Genomic DNA, 17495 nt, shown 5'->3' on the forward strand with positions numbered 1-17495 from the left:
CAGAAGTTGCGATTGTTTTTTATTTATGCTATTTCACTGAAAATTTTTACATTCATATCCTGTATCTTTTTTTTTTTTTTTTTTTAATTTCTTTAAGTTGGCCTTTACCTTTCTCTGGTGCCTCCTTGATAGGCGTTTTTTTCTGGCAGTTTAGAGGTTTTGTCTTGGTTTGGATCCATTGCTGGTGAGCTAGTGTGATCTTTTTGGGGTGTTAACCTTGTTTTGTCATATTACTGGAATTGTTTTTTTTGTTTCTTCTCATTTGGGTAGACTATATCAGAGGGAAGATCTGGAACTCAAGGGCTGCTGTTCAGTTTCTTTTGTCCCACGGGGTGCTCCCTTGATGTGGTGCTCCTCCCTTTCCTGTAGGGATGGGGCTTCCTGAGAGCTGAAGTACAGTGATTGTTATTTCTCTTCTGGATCTAGCCACCCAGTGGAGCTACTGGGCTCTGGGATGGTACTGGGGACTGTCTGCAAAGAGTCCTGTGATGTGATCCATCTTCAGCTCTGTCAGCCATGGATACCAACACCTGTTCTCTTGGAGGTAGCAGCAGAATGAAGTGGATATTTTTAAGTACGCTGGTTTTGTGTTGGTTGGCCTCCAGCCAGGAGGTGGCACTTTCAAGAGCACATTAGCTGCAGTAGTAGGAGGAGGATCAGGCAGTGGCAGGACCATAGAGCTCCCAAGAGATTATGTCCTATGTCTTCGGAGTTCCTCGGCTGTCCCAGGAACCTGCAGCAGCAACCCACCTTCTTCAAAGGGTCTGTGGATTCTCTCGGATTTCCTGGTATGTTCCTGCATAGTTTTTGGAGCAAGAGGTTCACGATGTAGGTCTCCACGTGCTGCTCTGTCCATTAAGTGGGAGCTGCAAGTTAGTATTGCCTCCTATCTGCCATTTTCCCTCTCACTGTGTGATTTGGTTATTTTCATGAAAGCCTAATATTAACAGATTTGAAAAATTGGAATGGTGTGATCATGTATTATACTTGGAAAAGGGAAGACAGTCTACAATCATGTGGTGAAATAAACTACAGTAGAGATATTGGAGTAGAATAAAACAAGAGGTATTTAATATTGAATGCTCTAGATGTTGGCTGTATGACATTGATTTGTAATGCAGTATGAAATCTTCAGTGGGAAAAACTGAAGCTGTTATAAAAAGGGGAGGCCAAAGGAAATGATGGTGGGTCTACCCGAGATGCTTTTGTGTAGTCAGTTCCACACAGGTATTAAGAGGTGGCGTACTTTTTATCTTGATGTAATAGCTTGCAGCTGATTTGAATCTAACTCTGTTTTTGTTTTCCTTTGAGAATGTGAAGGTTGTATGGGTTTAAATTTCACCATTGTTGAAATGAGACAGTAAATCTGAGAGTCTTCTTTTATTTTCCTCTGTTAGCCTTGCTGGGTGACCACAAGTATAGATAAAGCAAATGGTATGTAAATATCAAAATTATTTTTTAAAGGATAAGTAATCTTTTTTTTCTCCTTTGAATTTTATTCTAGGATCCATCAGTTACACAAGTGACAAGAAATGTTCCACCAGGACTTGACGAGTATAATCCATTCTCGGATTCTAGAACAGTAAGATTATTCTTGCTTTTAAATGTTTAAATTGAAATTCAGTAGGAATTCTGTTTTAACTATGGTTTCTTTTTTAGTGGATTGGTTACACTTAAATAAAACAAATTGTTAATGTTTTATTTAGTATTCAGCAAACTTGGATTTTTTTAATATGTAGAAATATTAGTAGTAATTGAAGATTACCATGATGATCCTAGTGAAATACTTCAAATTTTCTTTTATGTTTTACAGATTAAGTCACAATAATCTTTCTAAAATGTAAACTTTTCTACATTACTTGAAATACTAGGAATTAGAGAAATATTTCTTGGTATACATGTTGTCTGCCTGATAATGTGGGGTGATTTTTTTTACGTGGAAACTGTGTAGAACTGTACCATGAATGTTTGTATGATTGTCATTTGAATTAGATTATTCTGACTAGTACTAGCCTTCTGTTCTGGCAGAGTAGAACCTCTGGAACTTTACCCAGGCTAGGAAAGCATATTTTTCCCCTCAAAATTTAGTTATTTTTTTCTTTTAAAAATTTATTTATTGTAGAGACAGTGTCTTCTATGTTCCCCAGGCTGGTCTTGAACTCCTGGTCTCAAGCCATCCTTCCACCTCAGCCTCCCAAAGTGCTGCAACTACAGATGTGAGCCATGGCGCCTGGCCTCAAAATTTAGTCTTGATTTATAAAATGTACAAGTATGAAAAAAATCCTCATAAAACAGTTTTTTGCTACTCTAGTGTATATTAGAAGCATCTAGGGGACTTTATTACACTACCCCTTATGGCCCTCATCTCTTAGAGTTAGGGCAATTTTTTTTTTAAAGTTCTTTTGATGATTTTTTTGTGACCTGGATTTGAAAACTGTTGAGGTAGATTCTGTTGAGAATATCTCCTGAATTTCTGTGGCAAATAATTTCATCTCCTATATTTGGGTCACCCTCCAATACTTTGTTACCTTGCCCTGTGCATCTCTTCTATTTGGCTGTTCCTGAGTTGTGTCCTTTAATAAGCTGCTAATAGTAAGTAAACTGTTTCCTTGAGTTCTGAGAGCCCTTCTAGAAAATTATCAAATCCGAGGAGAGGGTCATGGAAACCCCCAGTTTATAGAAAGTTAGTCAGTATGGGCAGCAATCTGTGACTTCTGACTGGTGACTTGAGATTTGTGACTGGTGTCTGAAATGAGCCCTTAACCTGTGGGATCTGTGATAGTCCAGGTGGGTAGTATCAGAATTGAACTGAATTGTAGGACATCTAGATGGCGTCCAAAGAGTTGGGGAATTGGTTGGTGTGGGGGGAAAAAACCCCACACATTTGGTGTCAATAGTATTGTTGGTAAAAACAGTCCAAAAGTAAAAGCATTAAAATAAGAATGAACTTTTAAATTTCTCTTTATTTTAAAGCCCTCATTTAACAGCCTTTGCTTATATGTAGCAAATTAATTCCAGGTTGGGATCACTAAAGTGCTCTTCGAGCATGTAAATTACAGGTTAAAACATGTGAAATGGCCAATAAGCTGACCAGTTTTGATATATAAAAATGGTGGTTTCATATGATTCAACCTTATAATGAGTTAGTGCTGTGAATATGTGAGAGTGCAATTTGGTAGTAGTTGTTGAAGGGAAAAAAAGAAGAGCTGGCAAATTATATTCCACTATATGTAGTTCTTTTAACTTGATTTCTAGGAGGTGGAGATGGGAACAAGACCATTTTTAAAGTTTGTCGATAAAGAATGAAAAGAGATTTTTATATAAATGTTTGCAAAACTTTACTAGCAAGAAATATGTTTAGCATTTTTATATAGTAGCAGCTTTAGATTACTCTTATCAGTTGTAGTATTCTTCATCAAGCTGTCTACTTTGTGCCATGTGCTTTGCCTGTATTATCTTATTGAATTCTCATAACATTCAAAATTGATGTTTTAAATTTCTGTTTTACTAGTAAAGAATCTGAGACACAGGTCAGCTAGCAAGTAAGTGGCAGAACTGGCTTATTAACTCATGTGTTATCTGTAAAGTTTTTGCCTTTTTCATTTTGCTAGTGCTGTCTTTGGAGATAGTTGCTTAAGAAATAGAAAAAATAGTCCTGATCTTTGAAAGATTTCTCACCTAATTGGTGTAATTAAAAATTACACAGACACAAAGAAGATATATCCGGAACAAATAAAACAAAATATAAATCATGATTCTAAATGTTGAGACTTTATAGTTACAAAAAGATTTTCTGAAAGTGAATAGTCTTGAGCAAGGAGCTAGGCAATAATTAGAAGCCAATTTACAATGAAACACTTCCCTTAGATTTGATGAACAGTGATATGGTGTCAGAACCAGGAAAATTCTTATGATAATTGGGTGCATTTTCCTCTGCACTGTTAACATGATGGAAAACACAGTTTAAATATTAAATATTCCTTTATTATATAATGTGATTTCAGAAATTTGTCCATTTTTGTGGCTGTGATTATTTTCCAAAGAGATTAGGTGTAGTTAGATAATTGATTTAAGTGGTACATTAGCATTAGACCTTGATCCTGTTTTAGTTAATTGGTGGTATTCGTATTTTTATCATAGGACAGTGTTTGTGAAACTGAAGCTTCTTGATTGTTATATTAGGATATGATGAGCTACTTGAGGTCAAGAAGGAAGATCTTCTAGCAGAATGCCTGAGTGTGTAATCTTGCTAAGATTTAGAAAGTTCCTGCCCTGTTCTTCTTTTTTATTAAAATTGTTTTCTTTTGTACTTAAGTTTTCTGTTTGAATGGAAACCTTGAGTTATTTAAGGAAGGCTACAGTATGGAAATTTTGAGTAATTATTACATATATATATTTAGAGATAGGGTCTCACTTTGTTGCCCAGGCTGAAGTGCAGTGGCACAATCGTTGCTCATTGCAGCCCCAAACTCCTGAGCTCAAGCGATCCTCCTGCCTCAGCTTTTCAAGTAGCTAGGACTACAGGCATACTCTACCACATGTGGCTAATTATTTTTTGTGGAGAAGAGGTCTTGGTAAGTTGCCCAGGCTGGTCTCAAACTCCTGGCCTCAAGTGATCCTCCTGCCTTGGCCACCCAGAGTGCTGGGATTTTAGGTATGAGCTACAGTGCTTGGCCTGAATAATTTTATAACTTATATATTCACCATTTTACACATTCAGAGAAAGGAGTTGTAACAAGACACTTTATAATATAGACTAAGTCATTTTATTGACAGTGTCGTGAAAGCCTGTTGGGCACTTAAATGTGGCTAGTCTGAATTGAGATGTACTATAAAAATGGAAGATAGTCTTGAGTTATGAAAGAATTTTTTTTGTTTGAATTCAAAATGCATTTTTCTACTGAAATTATGTTGTGCATGGTAGGTAGGTTTTCTGGCCTGCCCTCTAAAATCTAATGCATAAATAGAGAAATTATCCTTAAGAATTGATGTATATTTATGGGGAATGTTTTTCTTTTCAATTAAGTAACAGTTGAAAATGCCGATTGCTGCTTGATTCTCACTAGTTTTGGTCACTGGTGAGGGCATTTGTGGCTTTAGACAGAATTTCTTTTGGTGGGTATTGAAGGTAAGGGATAGGGACACCTGTGTGTGGGAGAAGTGCAGCACTGCTGACAAATCCTTAGAGACATTTCTTGGGGCCTAGTTTACTGTCATGTTTCTTTTCGTTAGGGATTGTCTGCCTGGTTCTTTTTCTGTTTTGCTAGTTGATGCCATATATGATTTCTGTCACATAGAGCAGAGAGAAGAACCACAAGAGAAAATTCCAGGTACTGACAATGTGAGGGGATATGCCCAGGTGGTCATCTCTGACCATAAAGGGACATGGATAATTGGTTTATGTAAGGAAGTACTGCCTCTAACATAATTCAGGACATGAAGTAGACTGAGTCTAAGGAGGACCTGCATTTTAACCTAGGCCCTGTCACTAAGCAGTTGGTAACTTTAGGCAAACCATATAACCTCTTCAAAAATCTTTTTTTTTTTTTTTTTTTCATATTACAATGAAAGCAGGGAGGAAAATGTTGAGTTAAATAATTTTATTTTTTTATAGACACAGGTTCTTGCTTTGTTGCCCAGGCTGGTCTCAAACTCCTGGACTCAAGAGATCCTCCTGTGTTGTCCTACCAAAATGGATTACAGGCATCAACCACCATGCCTAGCTGAGTTAAATAATTTAGTATTAGTATCTCTTGAAAATTAGGACTAAAGCATCTAGCTGCAGGGACTGACTGGATATAATTGTACATGGTAGTTTACTCATCTTTAATACTGCAAAAGCATTCTGTATAGTTTAACACCTGTCTTTATTTTCTCTCACTGTGCACTTCTTTTTTCTTTCTCTTTGCCTTCTGCTTCTCACTGTTTTGTATTCTTGGAGCTCATTATCTGTCCCTTCTGGAACCTCTTTGTTTCCAGTCTCATTTAATGATACTGTTGACTTACATCCTAGTATCGTTGGCTAGAAATACCCGAGTTGTCTTTGGCGCTAACAGCTTCTTTTCCTACATCTAATCAGTTGCCACATCCTGTCACTTATACCTGCTGGAGATATTACCTGTCTTTTCATTCTTTCTTACCTGTCCTAATTCAGGCACTCATGTGAAATAATAGAATGACCTATCTAGTTATCTACTTCCAGCCTTTCTCTTCAAATCGCTTTTTATACTGTGACTGAACTTATTTTCCTAAAGCAGAGGTCAGATTAGGTCATCTACCTTCCTTAGAAATGATTATGCATTACCTACTCAGTAGTTTGGCATGTGAGACCATCCACGGTTTGACTTCAGACTTTTTGTTTTTATTTTAATTTTTTTCGTAGACTGTTTTTTTAGGCTTTCAGAACAATTGAGCAGAAAGTACAGAGTACCAGTTTATTTTCTCCGGACTGTCTTTTTACTCTTATCTTCTAATGTGCCGTTTGCTCTAGCCAAAGTCTAATTAACTCATGAACCCCCGACCCTATTGAGACCGTCTCCCCATTGTATAGAGTCAAGAGAGACTGTGGGTGATCATAAGGCTTGGCTTCTCTAGGTATGTTTATCCCCTTCAGTGGATCCAGATGAATACTTCACACTGGATATATTCATTTTCTGTTGCTGTGTAACAAATTACCATAAACTTAGCTGTGGCTCAGGAGTTCAGATACAGCATTACTTACTGGGTCCTTTGCTCAGGGTCTTACAAGGCTGTGGTCAAGGTGTTGTCTTGGCTGCATTCTCATCTAGAGGTTTAATTGGGGAATCTGCTTCCAGGCTTATATAGATTGCTGGCAGAATTTATATCCTGGTGGTCGTATGACTGAGGGTCCTAGCTTTTTGCTGGCTATCAGCTGGAGGCCAACCACTGGTTGTAGATGCTGTCCACAGCCTCCAGAGGCTATATAGTTTCTTGCCCCCTGGGCCTCTCCAACATGGCCACCTATTTTGGCAAGCCTTCAGAGACTCTTACTCCAGTCTGTGAAGAGGGAGTTTATATAATGTAACGTAATCAAAGGAGTGACATTCCATCGTTTTTACCGTATTCTCTTGGTTAGAAGCATGTCACAGGTCCTGTATGCACTCAAGGGAAGGGCATTATTACAAAGATGTGAACATCAAGAGGTAAGAATCCTTAGGGTACACTTTAGAGTCTACCTGCCACACTGGGAATAAGATATGGTATATTAGGACTAAGTGTGTTTCCATCTGTCTCTTTATCCCCATTTAAAAGGGTCAAAGTAGAACCCCCAGAATACCTATCCCTCCCTACCCTTGACACATAGAGGATTTTTAGAGTAACAAAACTACTCTATATGATACTATAATGATGGATACATGTCATTATACATTTGTCCAAACCCATAGAATGTACAACATCAAGAATGAACCCTAATGTAAACTGTGGATTTGGGTGATGATGATGTGTCAGTGAAGGTTCATAAGTTGTTACAAATGTCCACTCTGGTGGGAGATATTGATAATGGGGAAGGCTGTGCATGTGTTGAGACGGGGATGTATGGAAAATCTCTGTACCTTCCTTTCCATTTTGCTGTGAACCTAAAACTGCATTAGAAAAATAAAGTTAAAAAGTTAGTGAAGCAGGAAACCAAAAACTGACCAGGTTCAGTTCAGCTTTTGACATGTTGGATTTGCAATTTCCAAGACATCCAGGTAGACATGTTTAGTAAGCAGTTGATTGTATGAATCTGGTGTTCATCAGAGAGGTCTGGGCTGGAAGATATACATGTGGGAATCATTGGCCCTTAGATGGTATTTAAAAGTGTAAGACTGGATTTAATCATCAATTGAGTGAACATGTATAGCAGAGAAGCAAGACCTAAACTCCTGGTGCACTCGAATATTGGAGGTGGAAGGGCAGGAGGAGAAAAGAAATAAACAAAGGAGACTGAGAAGAAACAACTTAGTGTTCTGAAAGCCAAGTGAAGAAAGTGTTTCAATAATGAGATAGTGATCAACTATCAATGCTGATGATAGAGCAAATAAAATTAAGACAGAAAATTTATCATTGAATTTAACAATGTAGAAGTCATTAGCTATCTTGAATAGTGTAGTTTTGGTTGAGTGTTAGGAGCAAATGCCTTACTAAAGTATCTTTAAGAAGAAAGAACTGGGAAAAATGCAAATAGACAACTCTTTGTAGGATTTTTGCAGTGGTGGAGAGCAGAGAGTTTTTTTTAGGGAAGAGGATGAGAGAAATGGGGGCTGGAAAGGGAAAGGAGGTTAAGATAAAGTTTTGTTACAGAGTTACAGTAATCAAGACAGTATGGTACTGGCATAGACATGCAAATCAGTGGAATAGAACTGACAACCCAGAAATAAGCACTTACATTTATGATCAACTGATTTTTGACAAGAGTGTCAGGATAATCCAATGGGAAAGAATAATCTTTTCAGTAGATGGTGCTGGAATAACTGGATGTCCACATACAGTAGAATGAAGTTGGACTCCTACCTCATCCCATACATAAAAATTAACTCGATCATATACCTAAAGGTAAGCACTAAAACTATACAACTCTTAGAAGAAGACATAGGAGTAAATCTTCATGACCTTCAGTTAGGCTGTGGTTTCTTAGATATGACACTAAAAATACAAACAACAAAAGAGAAAACAGGCAATTTGGACATCAAAATTTAAAACTTTTTGTCCAAGAGCACTATCAAGAGAATGAAAAGACATCTCACAGAATGGGAAAATGTTTGCAGATCACATATTTGATAAAAGACTTGTATCCAGAATATATATTAAATTATTACAGTTCAATATTAAAAAGACAACCAGGCTGGGTGTGGTGGCTCATGTTTGTAATCCCAGCACCTTGGGAAGCTGAGGTGGATGGATCATTTGAGGTCAGGAGTTCAAGACCAGCCTGACCAACATGGCAAAACCCCATCTCTACCAAAAATACACAAATTAACCGGGAGTGGTGAGTCCACATGGACTCAGATATTTCTCCTAAGAAGATAAATGGCCAACAAGCAGGTGAAAAAATGTTCAACATTGTTAGCTGTCAAGATGCAAATGAAAACCACAAGGAGGATACCACTTCACATCCATTAGGATGTCTATAATCAAAGAGTCAGGCAATAGCGAGTATTGACAAGGAGGTGGAGAATTGGAACCTTCACACACTGCTGATGGGAATGTAAAATGGTGCAGCTGCTTTGGAAAACAGTTTGCTAGCTCTAGGCATTTGTTAAACGTGGAGTTACCATATGACCGTGTAATTCCAGTCTTAGGTATATACCCAAGAGAAGTGAAAACATATGTCCACATCAAAACCAGTACACAAATGCAGCCAAAAATTGGAAATAGCCTATGTTCCTATCAACTGATGAATGGATAAATAAAACCTAGCATAAAAATAAATGAAGTAGTTACTACAACATAGTTGAACCTTGAAAACATTATGCCTTCACCATTATCAAACAATTGGTGAATCTATATTGACACACCATAATCACCCAAAGTCTATAGTTTATCTTAGGGTTCACTTCTTTTTTTTTGAGACAGGGTCTCACTTTGTTGCCCAGGCTTCAGTGCAGTGGCACGAATGTAGCTTACTGTAACCTCAAACTCCTGGGCTCAGGCAATCTTCCCACCTTGGCCTCCCAAAATGCTAGGATTACAGGCATAAGTCACTGTTCCTGGCCCAAGGTTCACTCTTTTTTTTTTTTTTTTTGAGACTGAGTCTTGCTCTGTTGCCCAGGCTGGAGTACGATCTTGGCTCTCTGCAACCTCCACCTCCTGGGTTCAAGTGATTCTCCTGCCTCAGCCTCCTGAGTAGCTGGGATTACAGGTTTGCGCCACCACACCCACCTACTTTTTTGTATTTTTAGTAGAGTCAGGGTTTCACCATGTTGGCCAGGCTGGTCTCAAACTCCTAGCTTCAGGTGATCCCCCTGCCTCAACCTCCCAAAGTGTTGGGATTACAGGCGTGAGCCACCGCGCCTGGCCCCAGCGTTCATTCTTGATGTTGTACATTCTGTGGGTTTGGACAAATGTGTAATGACCTATATCCATTATTATAACATCATACAGAATAGTTTCATTGCCTTAAAAATCCTCTGCTGTACTTATTCATCTCTTTGCCTCTTCCCAGACCTTGGCAACCACTGATCTTTTTACTATCTCCATAGTTTTGCCTTTTCCACAGTGTCATATAGTTGGAATCATACATAATGTAGTCTTTCAGATGGGCTTTTTTCACTTAGTAGTATGCATAATAAGGTTCCTCTATGTCTTTTCATGGCTTATTAGCTCATTTCATTTTAGTGCTGAATAACATACTATTGTCTGGATGTACCACAGCTTATTTAGCCATCCACAAACTCAAGGACATCTTAATTACTACCAAATTTTGGCAGTGATGAATAAAGCTGCTATAAATAACTGTATGTGGGTTTTTTTGTAGGGATGTGAATTTTCAGTTCCTTTGGATAAATACCAAGGAATAGACTGACTGGACCATATGGTAACAGTATGTTTAGTTTTGTAAGAAACTGCCAAACTATCTTTCAAAGTCTGTACTATTTTGCATTCCAACCAGCAATGAATGAGAGTTTCTGTTGCTCTACATCCTTTCCAACATTTGGTGTTATCAGTGTTTTGGATTTTGGCCATCTTAATTGGTGTGTAGTGGTGTCATTGTTTTAGTTTGCATTTCCCTGATGACATATGATGTGGAGCACCTTTTTATGTGCTCACTTGCCATCTTTATATCTTCTTTTATGAAGTTTCTGTTAAGGTCTTCTGTCCATTTCTTAATGGGTTTGTTATTGTTGAATTTTAAGGCTTCTTGTATCTTTTGGATAACAGTTCTTTATCAGATGAAAATATTTTCTCCCAGTCTGTGGTTTCTGTTCTCATTCTCTTGACATTGTCTTTTGCAGAGCATTAATTTTAAGGAAGTCCAGCTTTTCAATTATTTCTTTCAGGGATCGTGCCATTGTTGTTCTATCTAAAAAGTCATCACCATACCCAAGGTCAATTAAGTTTTCTCCTGTGTTGTCTTCGAGGAGTTTTATTGTTTTGCATTTTATATTTAGGCCTATGATCTATTTTTAAATACTTATTTATTTATTTGTTTGTTTATTTCAGTGACGAGTTTTGCTATGTTGCTCAGGTGGTCTTGAACTCTTAAGCTCTAGGAATTCTTCTGCCTTGGCCTCCCTAGTAGCTGGGACTATAGGCATATGCTTGGCTTCTGTGATCCATTTTGAATTAATTTTGCTCTAGCACCATTTGTTGAAAAGACTGTTCCATTGTACTGCCTTTGCTCAGTTGTCAAAGATCAGTTGACTGTAGTTATGTGGGTCTATTTTTGGGCTCTCCATTCTGTCCTGTTGGTCTGGTTTTCTGATCTTTCGTCAATACTATACTGTCTGGATTACTGTTACTTTATAGTAAGTGAACTCTAGTAGTGTCAGTCTTCCAACTTTATTCTTCTTTTTCAATATTGTGTTGACTGTTTTGGGTTTTTTGCCTTTCCATATAAACTTCAACATTAGTTTGTCAATATCCACAAAATAACTTGCTGGGATTTTGATTGGGATTGCGTTGAATCTGTAGATCAAGTTGGGAAAACCTGACATCTTAACAGTGTTGAGTCTTCTTATCCATGATCATGGAATATCTTTTATTCTTCTTTGATTTCTTTCATCAGTTTTGTAGTTTTTCACATATAGAATGTATACATATTTCATTAGATTTATTTATGCCTGTTTTACTTTGGGAGATGTTGATATAAATGGTATGGGTTTAATTTGAAATTCGACTTGTTCATTGCTGTTACATATGAAAGTGATTGACTTTTGTATATTAATTTTGTGTTGTGCAACCTTAGTATAATCATTTATTAGTTCTAGGAGGTTTTTGTCAGTACCATTGAATTTTCCATATAGATGATCTTGTTATCTGTGAACGAAGACAGTCTTATTTCTTCCTTCTTAATCTTCATACCTTTTTTTTTGGGTCTTATTACATTAGTTAGGACTTCTAGTACAATGTTGAAAAGGAGTGGTGAGAGGGGACATCCTTGCCTTGTTCCTTATCTTAGCTGGAAAGCTTCTAGTTTCTCACCAATAAGTTGATGTTAGCATTGGGCTTTTTGTAGGTGTTCTTTATCAAATTGAGGAAGTTCCCCTCTATTCCTAGTTTGCTGAATGGTTTTGTTATGAATGTGTGTTGGATTTTGTGAAATACTTTTTCTGTATCTACTGATATGGTCATATGATTTTTCTTTTTTAGCCTGTCGATGTAATGAATTACATTAATTGAATTTCGATTGTTGAACCAGCCTAGGATACCTGGAGAAAATCCCACTTGGTTTTGTATGTGATTCGTTTCATATATGGTTGGATTCAATTTGCTGATTTTTTTTGGAGATTTTTGCGTCCATGTTCATCAGAGAATATTGATCTATAGTTTTTTTGTAGTGTCTTTGGTTTGATATGAGGGTATTTCTGGTCTCATAGGATGAGTTAGGAAGTCTTTCTTTTGCTTCTTTCCTCCAATTGAGACTGTATGGAATTAGTAAAATTTCTACCTTAAATGATTGGTAGAATTCACCAGTGGATCCATCTGGGCCTGTTACTTTCTGTTTTGGAAGGTTATTACTTACTGAGGCAATATCTTTAATAAATATAGGCCTGTTTAGGTAGCCCATTTCTTCTTCTGTGAGTTTTCACAAATTGCATTTTCCGAGGCATTGGTCCATTTCTTGTAGGTTATCAGATTTGTGGGCATAGAGTTATTTATAGTATGTCTTGGTTATCATTTTAATGTCTATGGGACCTTAGTGGATGTCTCTTCCTTCATTTCTGATATTAGTAATTTGTGTCCTCTCTTTTGTTCCTCCTTAGGGAGCCTGGCTAGAGGCTTATTGATTTTATCGATCTTTTGAAAAAGCCAGGTTTTCGTTTTGTTGATTTTTTTCTATTGATTTTCTGTTTTTAATTTCATTGATTTGTGCTCTTATTTCTTTTCTTCTGCTTATTTTGGATTTAATTTGCTCTTCTTTTTCTAATTTCCTAACATGGAAACTTGGAGTATGGATTTTAGATCTTTCTTATCTAATATATGCACTTAATGCTATACATTTTCCTCTAAGCCCTGCTTTCACTACATCCCACAAATTTTGATAAGATGTACATTTTTTTTTTCACTTAGCTCAAAATACTTTAAAGTTTCTCTTGAGATTTCTTCTTTGACTTGTGTTATTTAGAAGTATCTTTTTTAATCTTCACATATTTTGGGATGTTTCAGTTTTCTTCTTGTTATTGATTTCTCATTTAATTCCCTTGTTTGAGAGTAAATACTGTATTTCTGTTTTTTTTTAATTTGTTAAGGTGTGTTTTATGTTACAGAATGTCTTCTGTCTTGGTGAGTGTTCCATGTGAACTTGAGAAGAATGTGTTTCTGCTGTTGGATGAAGTGGTTGATAGGTGTTAATTATAGCCAATCAATGGATGGTATTGTTGAATTCAGCTATGTTCTTAATGATTTCTTGCCTGCTAGATCGGTCCATTTCTGATTTGAGGGGTGTTGGAGTCTACAACTATAATAGTAGTTTCATCTATTTCTCCTTGCAGTTCCATTAGTTTTTGCCTCTTGTAGTTTGATGCTCTGTCATTAGGTGCATATACATTAAGGAATGCTATGTCTTGGAGAATTGACCTATGTATCATTATTTAATGCCCTTCTTTATCTCTAATAACTTTCTTTGCTTTGAGTCTGCTTTTTCTGAAATTTTTTATTAGTGTTAGCATGGTATATTTTTCTGTTTACTTCTCATCTATATGTTTATTTATATTTAAAGTGGGTTTCTTATAGACAACATATAGTTGGGTCTTGTTTTTTGATCATCTCATAATCTTTTAATTAGTGCCTTGAGACCGTTGATGTTCAAAGTGATTATTGATTTAGTTGGATTAATATATATCATATTGATTGCTGTTTTCTGTCTGTTGCCCTTGTTCTTTTTGTCTTCTACTCTTCGTGGTTTGTTTTCTTTTATTTTGAGACTGTTTCACTCTGTCACCCAGGCTGGAGTGCAGTGGCTCAATCTCCTGATCTCAGCTCACTGCAACCTCCGCCTTCCAGGTTCAAGCAATTCTCCTGTTTCAGCCTTCTGAGTAGCTGCGATTACAGGCACCTGCCATCACACCTGGCTAATTTTTGTATTTTTCGTAGAGGCAGGGTTTCACCATGTTGGCCATGCTGGTCTCAAACTCCTGGCCTCAAGTGATCTGCCTGCCTCGGCCTCCCAAAGTGCTGGGATTACAGGCGTGAGCCATTGTGCCCAGCCCTCTTGGTGAGTTTAATAGAACATTTTATATGATTATAATTTATCTCCTTTCTTAGCATATCAGTTAGTGGTTGCTCTAGAGTTTGCAATATACATTTATAACAAATCCGAACCTACATACAAATAACTATACTGTTTCACAGGTAGTGTGAGTACCTTATAATAAGAATATGATTCTTCCCTCCCATCTTTGTATCATTGCTGTCATTCATTTCGCTGATATATAAGCATATATAAACATATATATGTATATATATGCGCACACAAGATATTTGCAGAAGAACCCATAATTGAATACATTGTTGCTGTTATTATTTTGAACCAACTGTTTTCTGTTAGACCATTTGAGAATAAGAAAAATAAGACGTGGTGTCTCATGCATGTAATCAGCTTTGGGAGGCCAAGGTGGGAGGATTGCCTGAGGCCAGGGATTCAAAACCAGCCTAGGCAGTGTAGTGAGACCCCTTGAGATCCTGTCTCTACAAAACAAAACAAAAAACAAAAATTAGCCAGGCATTGGCCTGGTGCAGTGGCTCATGCCTTTAATCCCAGCGTTTTTTGGGAGGCTGAGGCAGGCGAGTCACTTGAGGTCAGGAGTTTGAGACCAGCCTGGCCAACATGGTGAAACCCTGTCTCTACCAAAAATACAAAATTAGCTGGGTGTGGTGGCATGCGTCTGTAGTCTCAGCTACTTGGGAGGCTGAGGCAGGAGAATTGTTTGAACCCAGGAGGCGGAGGCTGCAGTGAGCCAAGATCGTGCCTAGGGGACAGAGTGAGACTCTGTCTCAAAAAAAAAAAAAAAAAAAAAAAAAAAAAATTAGGCATGGTGGGCATGCCTGTTGTCCTAGCTACTCACTCAGGAGGCAGAAGGATTGCTTGAGCTCAGGAGTTTGAGGCTACAATTTGCTATGATCATGCTACTGCACTCCAACCTGAGTGACAGAGTGAGACCCTGTCTCAAAAAAAAAAAAGGTTTTAAACTTCATCTATTTCTTGTATGCTCATGCTTTCTTTCATGCTTTCTTTATGTGGATCCAAGTTTCTGACCTATATTATTCTCATTCTCTCTACAGAACTTATATATATTTAAAAATATTTAATATTTCACTGCAGCCTTGACCTCCCAGGTGGATGGGACTACAGGCATGTGCTACCAAGGCTAATTTTTTTATTTTTTTAGAGATGGGGTCTCACTATATTGCCCAGGCTGGTCTCAAATGCCAGGGCTCAAACAGTCCTTTTGCCTCAGCCTCCCAAAGTGCCAGGATTATAGGTGTGAGCCACTGTGCCCAGCCTTACAGGTTTTTTTTTTTTTTTTTTTTTTTTTTGCTAGTCTGACATGATGTACTGGGTAAAAGGAATTGCTGTAATTAGGTCTTTAGTTGTGTGGTGGTAAGGTGTTCAGAAGCGCTCTATAGTCGTGTGATTAGGTCTCAGTCTTTTATTGAGTCTATGGACTTCACAAATGTTTCGAAGTTGTTTTCTTCTTTCTTAGGTGAGACAGAATGGCTAGAGTTGGCTGCAGTTGGGTATTTCCCTTCCCCCAGGTGAGTTAGGCTCTGATAAGCCCCAACAGGTTAGGCACTGGTTAAATAGTTTCTCCTGAGGGGAGGCCTTGTTAAGAACAGAGTGCTCTGGTGTTTTTCAAAAATGGTTCTTCCCCACTCCACTTGTTAGAAGAAGGAGGGGATTTTTTTCTCCATGTACTATGGTTGAGATCCTGGAGATAAAACAAAAGTGCAAGGGGACTCACCACATGAATGGGTTCCCCTGTAGATTTTAACTCTCGGTGTTGTCTATGCTGAGCCTCCAACAATTTCTTAATTACAATTAAGGTTTTTCTACACCAGTAATGGTTCTCGCAGTGGTTTCTGCTAGAGAGCTTTTGCTCTGGCAAGTTGTTACTCCTTGTATTGACCTATTTCTCCAGTCATGGGGCAGCAGTTTGCCCTGTGTCCTCACATCTCTTAACGATCCAGAATGAATTACTGATTTTTTAGTTTGTTCATCTTTTCACTTGTTGTTAGGGTGGAGTGGTAAATTCTAAACTCCTTATACATGAAACTGGAAACTGAAAGTCCCCTTTACTTGCTTTAATTTTTTTCAGAGTAAAAACCATGAGTCTTTAAAATAGCCTTTAATCTGATCCCTAATATTCTTTGTTCTTCATCTTGTCGCACCCTCTCCCTGTGTATTCCTGTCTAGCACACTGATTCCTCACATATTCCGTGCATTCTCCTGACTTTGCATTGGTTGTCACCTCTGCTTAAAATGGTCTTCCCCCCAGATAGATAATCTGCAAGGCTTACTTTCTCACCTCCTTGAAGTCTTTGTTTAAATATTGACTTCCCCAGTCACCTTTGTAAACTTACTCTGTCAGCCTGTACTCGTGACCTCTTCACTCTGGTCTTTTTGTTGTTGTGCGGTAAAATGATTGACTTTTAAGATGCTCTAGAATGTATTTGTTCAATATGTGTATTGTTTATCTTCTGTTGCTGGAATGTAGCTTTATGGGAGTAGGGGTGTTTGCCTATTTTGTTCGTTAATGTATCCCAATTCCTGTATATGTTTGTGGCCCATTGTAGTTGACCAATGAATGTTTGATGAATGTATGAATGAATGGGTATGGTCACATTTGTTCTTTTATGTTCCTTTATCTATTTGGAAACTCCCATACTGGTATATTTCTTCTTTCCTATTACACATGTCCTTCCCCAGACAATTATCCTAATCTTCAAAAACCTTATTTTAATAAAATTTAATAAAATTATGTCTGTTTGTCCTGATTCTGAGATTAGTATGTCTAACTTTCAGCATTCTTAATAACAAGGGAATCTGTGTTAAGCATAGCCACAGTCATTTCTTCTCTGCTGAATCAGAGGCTGTTAAAGTGAGTGAAAGCTGCAGAAAGTTTTGGGATCCTTTTGGCAGTTTAAGTGAAAGAAATAAAACAGTGTTTTATAGAAGCTGTAAACTTTGTTGCCTTAGAGGGGAGTTCTCAAATTTTAAGGTGTCTAAGAATCACCATGGGGAGTTTGTTAAAAATGGTAGTTTGTTAAAAGTACAAATTCTTTCTCCTAATCCCTGAGGTTCTGAATCAATAGGTTCATAGAAGGGCCCAGAG

At 37.6% G+C, this 17495-nt stretch overlaps 1 protein-coding gene across 1 annotated transcript in view; it reads left to right on the plus strand.

Moving 5' to 3' along the window:
* Window positions 1-17495, plus strand: part of SCAMP1 (secretory carrier membrane protein 1) — a 115327-nt gene that overhangs the window by 30070 nt on the left and 67762 nt on the right. The window contains 1 exon segment of the mRNA NM_001134112.1: window positions 1505-1582. Coding sequence (NP_001127584.1) covers window positions 1505-1582 — 78 coding nt within the window.

The sequence above is a fragment of the Pongo abelii genome, chromosome 4, assembly GCF_028885655.2.
Source record: "Pongo abelii isolate AG06213 chromosome 4, NHGRI_mPonAbe1-v2.0_pri, whole genome shotgun sequence".
In the NCBI taxonomy this organism is placed as follows: domain Eukaryota; kingdom Metazoa; phylum Chordata; class Mammalia; order Primates; family Hominidae; genus Pongo; species Pongo abelii.